This window comes from Caretta caretta, chromosome 12, assembly GCF_965140235.1.
Source record: "Caretta caretta isolate rCarCar2 chromosome 12, rCarCar1.hap1, whole genome shotgun sequence".
Taxonomy (NCBI): Eukaryota; Metazoa; Chordata; order Testudines; family Cheloniidae; genus Caretta; species Caretta caretta.
The window spans coordinates 6,011,599-6,025,380 of NC_134217.1; the positions used below are offsets into that span (position 1 = coordinate 6,011,599).

Consider the following 13,782-nt stretch of genomic DNA (forward strand, 5'->3'; position numbering starts at 1 on the left):
CCCATAGCTCAGTGGTTAGGGTGCTCGCCTCAAAGGTAGTAGATCCCTTTTCAAATCCTTTTCCCCTCTGAGGCAGAGAGGGGACTTGAACGGTGGGCGGGGGCTCTCCCATCTCAACTGAGTGCCCTAACCCCTGGGTTAAAAGTTACGAGGGAGATCCTCCTTGTTGTCCCAACCACCGCCCTAGGTGTTTTGTGTCAACTTGCCTAAGGAGCCCAATCCAGTCACTGTACTCAGCAGGCATGTACCGGATTGGGTCCTGCACACGAGTTAGGTTTGTGAATCGTCCTGGGGCTTAGGTGTCTGGATACCTAGAATGAGGGAGGCAGCTGTGTACAAGCCCAGAGGCATACACATAGGCAGCTAGGGATCTTTTACTGCAAAGTTTAGTGAGTTTAGGTGGCTACAAAGTTCAGTGGAAGTTTTGTGAATCGCAGTGGAGCCTGGAACTGGGACTTGGATACCTAAGTACTTTTGTGAATTTAAGCCTTGTGCCTTAGGTGCAGATACTTTATACCTATCAGTCATGCTCATACTTCCATAGATACAGACTTCTTTCAGCAATACAGAAGCTTCCAATAGCATATGTATTTTGTAAGAAAAATCAAATATGTTTCCGTATTCTGCTTAAAACGGAGTGTAGCATGATCCCACTACACCCTGTTGATACAGAACAAAGCATGTCATTTCCACATATCTCTGTCTGACTGGGCTGCTTTGCAGAATCTTTCAGGTTCTCTCCAGGACACTGCTCTTCGTGGAAGAGCTGTCATCAGTATACACTGATTATACTGTATGACCAGTGAAGTTAGGGAGTGATACCCGTGCTGAGAACTTGTTCTGGCTGTTGTTCCTAGGACGTAATGTTAACTGCCCATCAGAGGGGAAATGTCAATCTTTATAGCCTTCCTGGCTACCTAATTTCCCTCTTCTCCTCACAAGTTATGGACTCTTGTAGTTGCTGAGCAAATGTGTTAGAAAGCTCTCCTCATCTCTGCACAGCAGAAAGCCAGGTGACTTTCATGGCTGCTGTGCAGTGCCACTGGGCAGCTCTTTGGTTAATGAGCAGCAGGTCTGGGCCAGTGCACAGTGAAATTCTGAAGGGTAATTAGTGATCTAACACCTGCAGGATTTTTCTCTGCTTGTTTTTGTCACACTCTCTGGTGTGGCTCACAACCAGGAATGCCTACCTCAGGGCAAACAGTCAAAAACAGGGCAGACACCCGAAACTGGTGGTGTGTTCCATAATTAGATTTCACAAAGCTGGTACCAAATGTGAACTCCTGGATCATTATAACAATCTTACCATGGAGTCACAGACAGTCTCCTGAGACTCTCCAGTCTGTCTTGCCACCTTTTAACGACCCAGTCAGTGGTGCTGACCAGAGCTGCCGCGACCCTGTCCCCTCCATTCCATGACCCAGTTCTGGGTCGCGACCCACGGTTTGAAAACCATTAGTCTAGGTGTACCTTCTCCTGCCTCAGCACAAGGGGACAGACTAGACGATTTCTCAAGGTCCCTTCCAGCCTTGACATTTGTAAGATTCTGTGATTCTAAGACCTTCTAACTAAAATCAAACAAAAGTGAACTTAGTTCCGCATGTGGAGATTCGGCTATGGACACAATGTCCCCTCTCACTGATATGTCTAGGCCTCAGCATATTGGGATCACATTGATTTTATAAAGAAAAAAATCATAAGACCCAAAACAAACGTGAGACTTTTCAAATAGATAAAGGGTTAGCATCTTCCCGCCACCTTCCTTATCAAGCACAAAACTTCAAGAACCCATCTTCTGGCTTCCTAATGGACTCTGCTAATGAACAGCATGGCACTCCTAAAATTTTAAATAAAGGGCCAGCGGCCCGTGATGTTAGCCCTCTGCTTCAATATGAAGACTACAGGCCCTAGATTACTATGCTTCATCGTTAGCTGATCCAAATGCTACTTACAAGAGTAAAGGAAATGTCTTTCAAGTATTTGGAATCTTCCTGTTTTATGGAGGACCTGGATCAGTTTTAGCTGAGAATATAGAGATATACATTTCATGCATCAACCATCTCCCTTAAAAGGCAAGACCAACACGGGAAACTGCCTGTTGCAAACTGTTGCTCTTTCTGTTGCCCTCACACACACTTTCCACTGCCACCCTTTTCCCATTTCGACATGCAGAACCAGCAGATTACAGGATTAAAAGTTTGTGTTGGCACGCAAAATTCAAACCACAATCTTTCCCTGTAAAGAAAAATGACGCTGGCAAACCAGATGCCAGCTCTAGCCCAGGCTGCAGGCATTAGCTAAGAACTGACAAGCTTGTGGCTGGAGACCAGAGCAGGTCACCTGTATGTTAGTTCTGCTCAAAATAGGTATGAGACTTATAAGAATGTATTTCATGTTTAGATTCAATGAAATGTTTGTAAATTGCCGCATGCATTAATCTCACTGATAATATCTCTATCCCATGTTATAAGGTAATATTTAAATGTTTGCTCTGAAACGGTAAACCCCCCCTACGCCCTCCCTCCCCAGTTGGGAGAGAAACATTACCAATTGTAAAAGAGTAGTTTGCCACAGGAGGTGTTATCTCCTGCCCAGCAAAAGAAGGCCCACAGACACCGGACAAACCACTGTGGAGCATCAGAGGACAAAAGACTTTGTTGATTGTTCCCCCCACCCATGAAGGAGAGATATGCATGTGAACTCGACCCATCTTCTTGAACTCTAGGGGAAGGGAATAAAAATCCCTAACAAGAAGAAACTGAATCTTTTTTGGCTGTTTGAACTCTGAAGGGCCAGAGACTCTAAAGAGAAACCAGAGATCTCCAGGAGCTGCCCCCTGGGTCTGCCCTGAAAGACACTTTGAATTGACAGATCACTACAACTCTGTCATTCTTAGGATTTACATGGTAACTCATGTGTGTGTATGTTTCCTTACTTCAACCGATAAATAACTCTCATTCCTTTATCCTAGTTAATAAGCCCTTAGATAGCCCTGCCTCTTCCCACCCCTGCTCCACCCCAGCCCCGCCCCCACTCCACCCCTTCCCCAAAAACCCCATCCCTGCCCTGCCCGCACTCCCCTGAGGACTGCAGCAGGGCCGGGCCTCCACTCACCACTGGTGAGTGCTGGGGAGCGGTTCCCCCCTGCCTCCCAAGCCAGCCCCCCCCCCCCCCCGCAGAGGCTTGGGCCCCCGCCCACACCCCGCGGGGGGTATGCGTAGGGCCCCAGAATAGCTAGGAATAGGCCTGCTGGGTTAAAAGTCCCAGCGGCAGTGCTGCCTGGCTAAGGCAGGCTAGTTCCTACCTGTTCTGACTCTGTGCTGTGCCCTGGAAGTGGCCAGCAGCAGGTCTGGCTCCTAGGTGGGGTGGCCATGGGGCTCCATGCGCTGCCCCTGCCCCAAGCCTCAGCTCTGCACTCCCGCCAATGGGGGCTGGTGGGGGCAGTGCACACGGGCGAGAGCCACGTGGAGCCGCTTGCGCGCCTCCGCCTAGGAGCCAGACCTGCTGCTGGCTGCTTCTGGGACGCAGCGCGGTCCGCGTGCCAGGACAGGCAGGAAGCCTGCCTCTGTACCCCCGCTGCGCCACTGACCAGGAGCTGCCCGAGATAAGCCCGCAACTCCCACCAAACCAGGAACCCCTTCCTGCACCCCAATCCCCTCATCCCTGGCCCCACCCCAGAGCCTGCATCCCCAGCCCAGAGCCCCCTCCCACATCCTGAACCCCTCATTCCAAGCCCCACCCTGGAGCCTTCACCCCTGCACCCCAACCGTTTTGCCCCAGCCCTGAGCCCCTCCCACACCCCAAACCCCTCATTCGCAGCTCCATTGTGTCGTGGGCATCAACAATTTTCTTCAACTGGGTGGCCAGAAAAAAAGTTTTAAAACCACTGGCCTAGACCATCCCTGACAGGTGTTTCTTTAACCAGTTCTTAAAAACCTCCGGTGATGGGGATTCCACAACCTCCCTTGGAAGCCTGTTCAGGAGCTTAACCACCCTGAGAGTTAAAAAGTTTTTCTTACTAAATAACCTAAATCTCCCTTGCTGCAGATTAAGCCCATTACTTAGAATCATAGAATCTCAGGGTTGGAAGGGACCTCAGGAGGTCATCTAGTCCAACCCCCTGCTCAAAGCAGGACCAATCCCCAACTAAATCATCCCAGCCAGGGCTTTGTCAAGCCTGACCTTAAAAACCTCCAAGGAAGGAGATTCCACCACCTCCCTAGGTAACCCATTCCAGTGTTTCACCACCCTCCGAGTGAAAGAGTTTTTCCTAATTTCCAACCTAAACCTAAGGTAATGCAACTTGAGACCATCACTCCTTGTTCTGTCCTCTGCTACCACTGAGAACATCTAGATCCATCCTCTTCGGAATCCCCTTTCAGGTAGTTGAAAGCAGCTATCAAATCCCCCCTCTTTCTTCTCTTCTGCATACTAAACAATCCCAGTTCCCTCAGCCTCTCCTCATAAGTCATGTGTTCCAGTCCCCTAATCATTTTTGGTGCCCTCCGCTGGACGTTTTCCAATTTTTCCACATCCTTCTTGTCGTGTGGGGCCCAAAACTGGACACAGTACTCCAGATGAGGCCTCACCAATGTTGAATAGAGGGGAATGATCACATCCCTCGATCTGCTTGCAATGCCCCTACTTATACATCCCAAAATGCCATTGGCCTTCTTGGCAACAAGGGCACACTGTTGACTCATATCCAGCTTCTCGTCCACTTTAACCCCTAGGTCCTTTTCTGCAGAACTGCTGCCTACCCTTTCGGTCCCTTGTCTGTAGCGGTGCATGGGATTCTTCCGTCCTAAGTGCAGGACTCTGCACTTGTCCTTGTTGAACCTCATCAGATTTCTTTTGGCCCAATCCTCTAATTTGTCTAGGGCTCTCTGTATCCTATCCCTACCCTCCAGCAATTCTACCTCTCCTCCCAGTTTAGTGTCATCTGCAAACTTGCTGAGGGTGCAATCCACGCCATCCTCCAGATCATTTATGAAGATATTGAACAAAACCGGCCCAAGGACCGACCCTTGGGGCACTCCACTTGATACCGGCTGCCAACTAGACATGGAGCCATTGATCACTACGTGTTGAGCCCGACAATCTAGCCAGCTTTCTCTCCACCTTATAGTTCATTCATCCAATCCACACTTCTTTAACTTGCTGGCAAGAATACTGTGGGAGACCGTGTCAAAAGCTTTTCTAAAGTCAAGGAACAACTTCTTGTTGTACCTTCAGTAGACATGGAGAACAATTGATCACCATTCTCTTTATAACATACTTAACATATTTGAAGACTCTCAGGTCCCCCGTCAGTCTTCTTTTCTCAAAACTAAACATACCCAGTTTTTTTACCCTTTCCTTATAGGTCAGGTTTTTGTCATTTTTGTTGCTCTACTCTAGACTCTCCAATTTGTCCACATCTTTCCTAAAGTGTGGTGGGCAAAACTGGACACAGTATCCAGCTGACACCTCACAAGTGCTGAGTAGAGTGGGGCAATTACCTCGTGTCCTACGTTCAACACTCCTGTTAATACACCGCAGAATGATATTAGCTGTTTTCACAACTGCATCTCATTGACTCATATTCAATTTCTGATCCACTGTAACCCCAGATAGTTTTCAGCAGAATTACACCTAGCCAGCTATTCCCCATTTTGTAGTGGTGCCTTTGGTTTTTCCTTCCTCAGTGTAGTCCTTTGCACTTATCTATTGAATTTCATGCTGTTGCTTTCTGATCAATTCTCTCATTTGTTAAAGTCCTTTTGAATTCTAACCCTGTCCTCCAAAGTGCTTGGGACCCCTTCTAGCGTGGTGTCATCTTATTAGTGAAAATGTAAACAAAGAGATTAGAGAGACAGAACTCTATGTAAACTTGAAAGCTTGTCTCTTTCACCAGCAGAAGTTGGTCCAGAAAAAATACTACCTCACCCACCTTGTCTCTCTAATATCCTGGGACCAACGTGGCTACAACAACACTGCAAGCAAGAAACCAAAAATAGATTGTGAGCTATAGGAAGTTTCCTTTGCCAGCCTCTTGCCTGCTCAGATTCTGCCCTTCCCTTTCTAACCTCTTGTGCACCAGTCCCTCCTTCTGCTGCATTCAACCTGCAAGTCAGAATTAGGTCTGGTCAAAATTGTTCTTTTAACTTTTTTCCAACTGATAATTGAGCTTCTGACAAAACAAAAACTGTTGTGGAAAGTGTCTGCTTTCCTTGGAAATATTCCATTTTCTGTCAGGAGTACAGCCCTTAGCTGCACCTGCTCAGTACTCCTGACATCCTAGGCAGCCTGATGGACCACCCTGCTTGACTGGCTAAAGAAGCCAGCAGGCCGGTTCTTAAACCTAGCAGCATCAACAGCTTGCTGGCTGTTCAATGCACATGCCCACAGACTCTCTGCCTTCCTGTGCTTGTCTCCCCAAGCCCTGCTCCTACTTTGCTCCTCCACAGCTCCAGCCCACATCCTGCCCTGCACCCAGGCATGTTCCCATCCTGTTCCAGCCTTGGTTCTGCTTCAGAACCAGCCCTGATCCTGCCTTCCCTGACTTCTGGTAATCCAGTTCTGACCCTTGGCTCTGATTCCTAACTCCATCTGCACCTTTGGCTCTGGCATTTGGACTCTGACTCTGCTTCTGATCTTTGGCCCTGCTTCCTGGGTCTGGCCCTGTCTCAACCCTGGGCTCTGGTGTTCAGATGCTGACCACTAGGCCGGACTCCTACTCTGACCACTAGGCCTGGCCACCTACTACCCAGTCCTCTGACATTTTTTTTTCTGGAAAACTAAAAAAATGTCTGTCTCTGACAGTTTTTGGATGAAAATTTTAGTTTTTCAATGAAAATTTCCAAAGGAACCCCTACCCCCCCCCCCACACACACTTTCTGGTTATCTGTAATCATAATTCCAATTTTACAGTCTCATCGTGTGTTCTCAGAAATTATTGGATTGTCAGAACAGTAGCATCATGACCCTATTATGCAAGCAGGTAGGAGGAAAAGAAAGGTGGTGGTGGGGAGCCTAATTAAATATAAATGTTCAGTGCCACCAGCTGTCTGGAAACGATAGTTCATCTTCACCCACCCGCACTGTCCAGCAGACACACCATTCAGATTTCAGAATGTCTGTACAGCTGTGATCTGTGTCTCTCTCCCCTCTCCCTTCCCCTCCCAGGTGATCCCCAGTTTTTACTCCAGTAATTCTGAGCTAGTTGTGTGCCCTGTGCGCTGTTCTGGCCTTTTGCTGACATTTGTCAGTGGTCAAATGAAAAGGTAAACAAACTATTCAGAAAAACGGCTGTAGGCTTAGAAGGGCATTGTATCCCACTCATACAAGGGGGTGGGGTGAGGAGAGATCCTTCTTTAGCATAAGGAAAAGGCTGTTTCCTTGCCCAGAGATCTCCACTGCGGTTATGGCCCTTGTATTTGTAGAATCCTGAATTGGGCCTCTCTGAACATCGGCCTTTCATTTCTCAATCAAAAGAAAGACCAATGACTAGATCAGTTAAAGGGAAGCACCTCTAGGATTCAAGACATTAGACTTGGACAGCTTCTTCCACCTTTCACAGTGAGAGCTGAGGCAGAACTGTATTCTTAGAGCTGGCACTCAAGCCATTAATTTAGAGTCAAGTTCAGCCGATGGGGTAGAAATGGGAGACTTGTAAAGCAATCTGCAGCGCCATTCGCTGGAGTTCATCATCCCCTGCGTTTCCCTGTGATTGCCTACTTTGTTTGCTTATGCTGCTGCTCACTTTGGGTGTTACGTCCTTAAAGGACGCTGGAGAACATGGTTACAGAGTTCTCCTGTCAAAGGCTTGCCGGTCAATTGCATTTCTTCTGGACAGATTGCAGCTGAAGCCATACCAAAAAAATTTGTTTGTTGCTGTCAGGGGGTTTCACTCGGCACCAGGGCACCTCCTCCTGGCTGCTCTGGGGATTAACTCTTTCCAGGTGCTGCACCTTCCTCTGGTAGTCCCTTCACCTGTCTTCTCTCACCCTGTTGCACCTCTTGCCCCAGGAGCTGCAGCTTCTTGTTCATGACTTGGCCCTCCAACCAGGTGGCTATCATCCTCCCCCTCTGGGGTATCAAAGTCTTCCAAGGTGAATTGTCCCAGGCGGTCTGTTCGCCGCTGTCTGGTCCGTACTACTTCCCTGGTGGCTGGTAGAGAAAACTGCGCCCACCTTCTACACCAGGTTTCAGCTCAGGGCCCCTCTCAGCAGCCAAGGTCTGCCCTACCCCATACGTTGCTGCTTTTCCTGCCTTCCTGGCTCTCCCCCTGCTCTGGGGTTGCCAGCCCAGACTCCCTCCTTCCAGGGAGTAGCTGTAGGCTACCTAGCTCTATAGCCCCAAACACACCTCCCTTCCCCCAGGGAATGACTGCAGACTACTTCCCTGAAGCCCCCCTGCTGCTCTCAGCTCCTGGGCTTTAGACAGGCCCCTCCTGTTCTTTTCAGCTGAGCCTTGTCTAATTAATCCTTGCTCCCTGGCTCCTTCTCCAGGTGCAGCTTGGGCAGTTAATTGGCCCCCCCTCACCACCTTAACCTTTCAAGTCTTGTGTGGGGTGGACACCCATCACAGTTGCTTAATATTTTATTTCTGATATTTTGGCTTTACCAATCCAGAGACCCTCACAATTTAGCTTGGGCAAAGGCTTTCCTATAGCCTTTTATTGGAAGAGCTCCTATTAGAACACTTGCTAAAATATGAAGCCTTCCCTGCGTCCAAACCAAGCCATGATTTGGTTAGCAACCCCACTATTCACATAGTCCATTTTCTTTACTCCTGTCTTAGCTCTTTGTGCCTGTCTCTAACTTTCCTGTGGAATGCTCTCCCACTTAGAGACCTCCTGCTGGAGCAGAGAGAGAGAGAGTTTGAGGCCACAGCTGCCAGGACATCCTTGAATTTTGGTGCTTCTGTCTGTTAATGCTGGTGGCTGGAGGCAAGTCCTTGGTGCTGGGCTGGGAGCAGTTAAGTAAAGAACACAAAATTGCTGGCATTGTGAGGAAAATGCCACTTTTCAGGTAGGGACAGTGCCTGGCGAAAAAGGCAACTTTTTACTGCATCCAGGTAACCTGACTCTGTGCAGTGTTTCCCTAAGGTAACTGCAGGGCTAACAGCTTGGAGAGTACATTCTCTTCAGGGAAGACCCTCACCAACAGGTATAACTGCCTGCTCCTTAAGGGGAGACTGTGCCCTCCAGTTTGAATTGCAGCTATCTTTGAAGAAGGCATTGCAATCTCTTGTGTTGAAATAAAATAATGGTACATAATGTGATGGGTTGGATCACAGAAGACCCCGTGGGGCTGCCAACTGATGAGCCAAGACTACTTCTGCCCCTGCTTTCCCTGCCAATTTGGGACTCCAGAGCCCTGCCTGGTAGTGCCAGACATGCTTGCCGGCTACAAACACAGACCCAGGTCTGAACCACGTCCCACAAGCTGCAGGCTTAACTGAAAGCAGCGTAAGAAGTGTTCCTGTCTCTAACATTCAGATGCCCAACACCCAATGGGGTCCAAACCCCAGAGTAATCCGTTTTACCCTATATAAAGGTAAACTCAAAATGTTTGCCCTCTATAACACTGATAGAGAGATACGCACAGCTGTTCCCCCCCCCCCCCCAGTATTAATGCATACTCTGGGTTAAATAATACGTAAAAAGTGATTTTATTAAATGCAGAAAGTAGGATTTAAGTGGTTCCAAGTACTAACAGACAGAACAAAGTGAATTACCAAGCAAAATGAAATAGAACACTCAAGTCTATGCCTAATACAGTAAGAAAACTGAATACAGATAAAACCTCACCCTCAGAGGTGTTCTAGTAAGTTTCCTTTTACAGACTAGCCACCTTCTAGTCTGGGTCCAGCAATCGCTCACCCACCCTATAGTTACTGTCCTTTGTTCCAGTTTCTTTCAGGTATCCTTGGCGGTGGAGAGGCTATCTCTTGAGCCAGCAGCTGACAAAATGGAGAGGTCTCCCAGGGGTTTAAATAGACTTTCTCTTGTGGGTGGACACCCCACCCTTCCCCTGTGTAGAATTCCAGCTACAAGATGGAGTTTTGGAGTCACATGGGCAAGTCACATGTCCACGCACGACTCAGACCTTACAGGTAGCAGCAATGGTTCACATGCTACCTTGAAAGTCCTCAAATAAACTTCTTATGTGGATTGGAGCCTTCCAAGATCCATTGTCCATTAAGTGTTTCTTGATTGGGCACTTAATTTGCACATTCCCTTCTCAGGAAGCTGACCAAATGCTTTACTGAGGCTATTTAAAATTCAACAAGTATACAGCCAATATTCATAACTTCAAATACAAAAATGATACATGCATACAAATGGGATGATTAGATTCAGTGGATAATAACCTTTTCAGAGATATGTTACATGGCATATGTGTCATAAAACATATTCCAGTTATGTCATATACACGTTCATAAGCATATTTCCATAAAGCCTTAAGGGGTGCAATGTCACACATACGCCTAAGCAATCCATCCAGCTCGTAAGAGATCTGTGCTCTGTTCTCTGTTACAGGACATGGTTCCTCATTGTATTCACGGAGTTCTCCTGCTTGTTGAAAGAGAGCTCACGTTTCGGATGGAGAAGCCAACAGCGGTGCAGGTAATGGAATCATTCTTTCAGGAACTGCTGGGGAGCTCCTGATACTTGTGTTAAGCCTCTGAACAGTGAGCACTCTGTGCACTAATTTGTAGCAATTTCCCCCTCTCTTGGTATTGACACCTCCTCATCTATTATTGGGGGTGGACCACATCCACCCTGACTGAATTGGCCTTGTCACCATTGGTTCTCCACTTGTGAGGTAACTCCCTTCTCTTCGTGTGTCAGTATATTTATGCCTGTATCTGTAATTTTCACTCCATGCATCTGAAGAAGTGGGGTTTTTTACCCACGAAATCTTATGCCCAAATAAATCTGTTAGTCTTTAAGGTGCCACCAGACTCCTCGTTGTCTCTATTCTTTACTGGACCTAACCAGAATAGAAACACAAATAAGGTGCTTTGCATGTTTTTGTCTTTTTGTTGTTTGTTTTGCTTTTTTGGTTGCGCTTTTTCTTCTTCTAAGACTTGCTAGCTGGTAAGTCTTCTGCTGTGAAAAGTGTTATTTATGTGTTTGTTAATATCACTTTTCACACCAGACTTACTCAATCCCGGCAAGCCCTGGGACAAATTTAAGTCCTGAATGGGGAGGCGGGCAGGGAGGCAGTGGGGCCCAAGGACAATGGCGGGGGTGGTGAGCCTGGGGCCAGAGCCTGGAACCAGAGCCTGCCACCATGTGGACGGAGCTCAAAGCCCCATTGCCAAAGCCTGCCTCCCCTACCCCTGGGAAAGTGGGGAATTCACCAGCTGCCTGCACCTCCAGAGTTTTTCTCTCTGGAGGGGGGCAGGACCCCACCGCTGCTGGTGGCCCTGGGAGAGGGGCCACTGCTTTGCACCCCCCCAGCACAGCCCAGATGACTGTGGCCGCATGCGAGAAACACTGGACTAGATGCAGCCCCTCCTGGCCTTGAACTCTATGGCGGAGGCGCTGTTCTGTGACTCCAGGAAGCTCAACACAGAAAGGTCCAACACAGAGGGAGAGGCATGTTAAAGGAGTAGCTTAATATACTACTGATAGTTGCAAAATGTAAACCTCAAAACATACAAGATGCACAACGTGGCTGAGTTAGTGTGGCTGTCGGAAGCTTAACTTCTGCGTCCCCTGATCACCTGCAGTTCTGACTGTGCAGCTGCGGTGTGACTTCAGTGAGTTAAAATTGATAGAGCAGCATCCAAAAGTGTATTATTTGTAGGGTGGGAGCACAGCAGCTGTAAAAATAATTGTAATTGCACAAGGAGGAGGGGGCAATAGAGAAGGCCTCCTGATTCATACTGAGGAAGTGGTGACAAGGCATGCATCACCAGGGACACGCTAAGGCTCTGGGCAGGGCCCAAGCACTCACCCAAGCCACTGCTCTGTGATATCTGGGCATTTTCCCCACTGCAGTTCTGAGAGCCCTCTGGTTGGGCCCTGGGTAGTCGGCCCCTTCTGGGGTTGTCAGTGAACAGAACAACAAGGGAAATAACCCAAAGGAATCATCCCAAAGCTGGACGTAGGCGCTCTTCCTTCAGAGGGCACTTCTTGGGCTGAGTTCACAGGTAATAAAGGGGAATGGTTCCCTCTCAAGGTGAGTCAGCATTGGGACCTCTTTTCCCTCAGGGAAGGTTCATTGAGGAGCTCCTGCCTTCAGCCAGCCCTCTCTCTAGAAGCTGAGGACGTGAGGTGAGGTCTGGTCTGGTCTGGTCTGCATCAGCTGAGCTGGGTTTCTCCCTTTTAAGCTCTCCCAGATGTGATGAGGCGGGGCCCACATTATCCTGTTAACCTGTGTTACCCAGCATGGGGTTTGCTGCATACCCCATCACAGGCCCCTTTTGCTGGATACTGTTCATACACGATATAGCAGGACAATCATTGTTCCAAAGAGCTCAAAATCTGAATTGCCTGCAGGTGAGTGAGTGGAGGATTGGACTCAGCATGCTGTCAGCGCTTGAGTCAGACATGACCTCAGTTGTAAATGTGTAAGGAGCCACGAGACCTGGGATGAAGCCCTAGCCCCTTTGAAGTCAAAGCTCCCATTGACTTCAGTGGAACCAGGATTTCACCCAGGATTCCTACAGAAAAAGGTCCTGAATGCTCTGAGATTCATTTTGGGAGAAGTTGTTTTAATGTGGCTGTGTGTGCGGAGTCTGGCCATCTCTGGTTACAAAGAGAATGAGCAAAGGTGATAAGCTGGAGGCATTTGTTACCGATCATTCACACGCAGGGGGGCATTTTGTGTGTGTGTGTGTGTGTGTGTGTGTGTGAGGGACATAGAGCAAGGGATACGGAGGAATATCTGTGTGGGTGAAAACAACCAAAGTAATGAATGGGAAAAAAAGTTTTAAACAAGTGAAAGCTGCCAAATCCAAGGGGATCAGAAACTGGCAGAACAGAGATTAATAAAGAAATTGGCATACAGGAGAATCAGAGGGAAAATCACAGTTTTAATGAGAAAATGGAAACTTTGCAACTCTAGAGGAATGTTGGATGTTTGTGTCTGAATTTCTCACTCCCAGCCCAGCGCTGCAGGCTCTCTCAGCGGCTCTTGTCCATTTTCCCAGTGGGTATTATGTTTCTTGGATGGCACCAGCTCAGCTGCAGCCTCTGACGGGAGGAAGCTGGGGTGTATTGGATCTTGGGTACCCTCTAAGTGGCAAATGACTCCTGGCATAGACCGGAGACACACTGTGATTGGAGCAGAGAAGGGCTGCTGTGTTAGGATGCTTCTCCGGACGTTACTTTGGGAAGCCCATTGCCAGTTTTACAATCCCACAGAAACTTTGTAAACATGCATGAATCATACCATGCCATGTGACCATGGAAGGCAGAGATTTGCTCTGTCGCCACCAGATAATTTTGGCTTTGGAGGAATTCCTGGCTCCTTTCAATCTTCCGTTTCACACTGCTTTGCATCCAGTTTGCTCACTGAACTACAGAGTGGGAAGCTAGTGAATTATTCTAAGATTGCTGAGCTTTTGTTTTTTCCTTCACCTTGTGATTGGATTGCACGTACCTCCCCTGTGCATGTAGAGGTTCAGGCTGTCAGAGAGCTGGGATCTCTTGTTAGCCCTGCTGGAAAGTGGATCAATAGAAAGACGTTCACCGTACTTGTTCCCCTCCCCTCGTAGGGTGTGCCTGAACTGCAACAAAAAAAGGTGTTTTCTTGACTCCGGTTAGCCAATGATCAATGA

General features: G+C 48.1%; 1 protein-coding gene across 2 annotated transcripts in view; it reads left to right on the forward strand.

Annotated features, from left to right (window-relative positions):
* PLEKHG4 (pleckstrin homology and RhoGEF domain containing G4) overlaps positions 1-13,782 on the forward strand; it is a 169,223-nt gene that overhangs the window by 56,705 nt on the left and 98,736 nt on the right. For both annotated transcript variants that reach the window (XM_048816460.2, XM_048816462.2), the window contains exon 7: positions 10,529-10,615. In XM_048816460.2, coding sequence (XP_048672417.2) covers positions 10,529-10,615 — 87 coding nt within the window. The remainder of the gene's footprint in view (positions 1-10,528; positions 10,616-13,782) is intronic.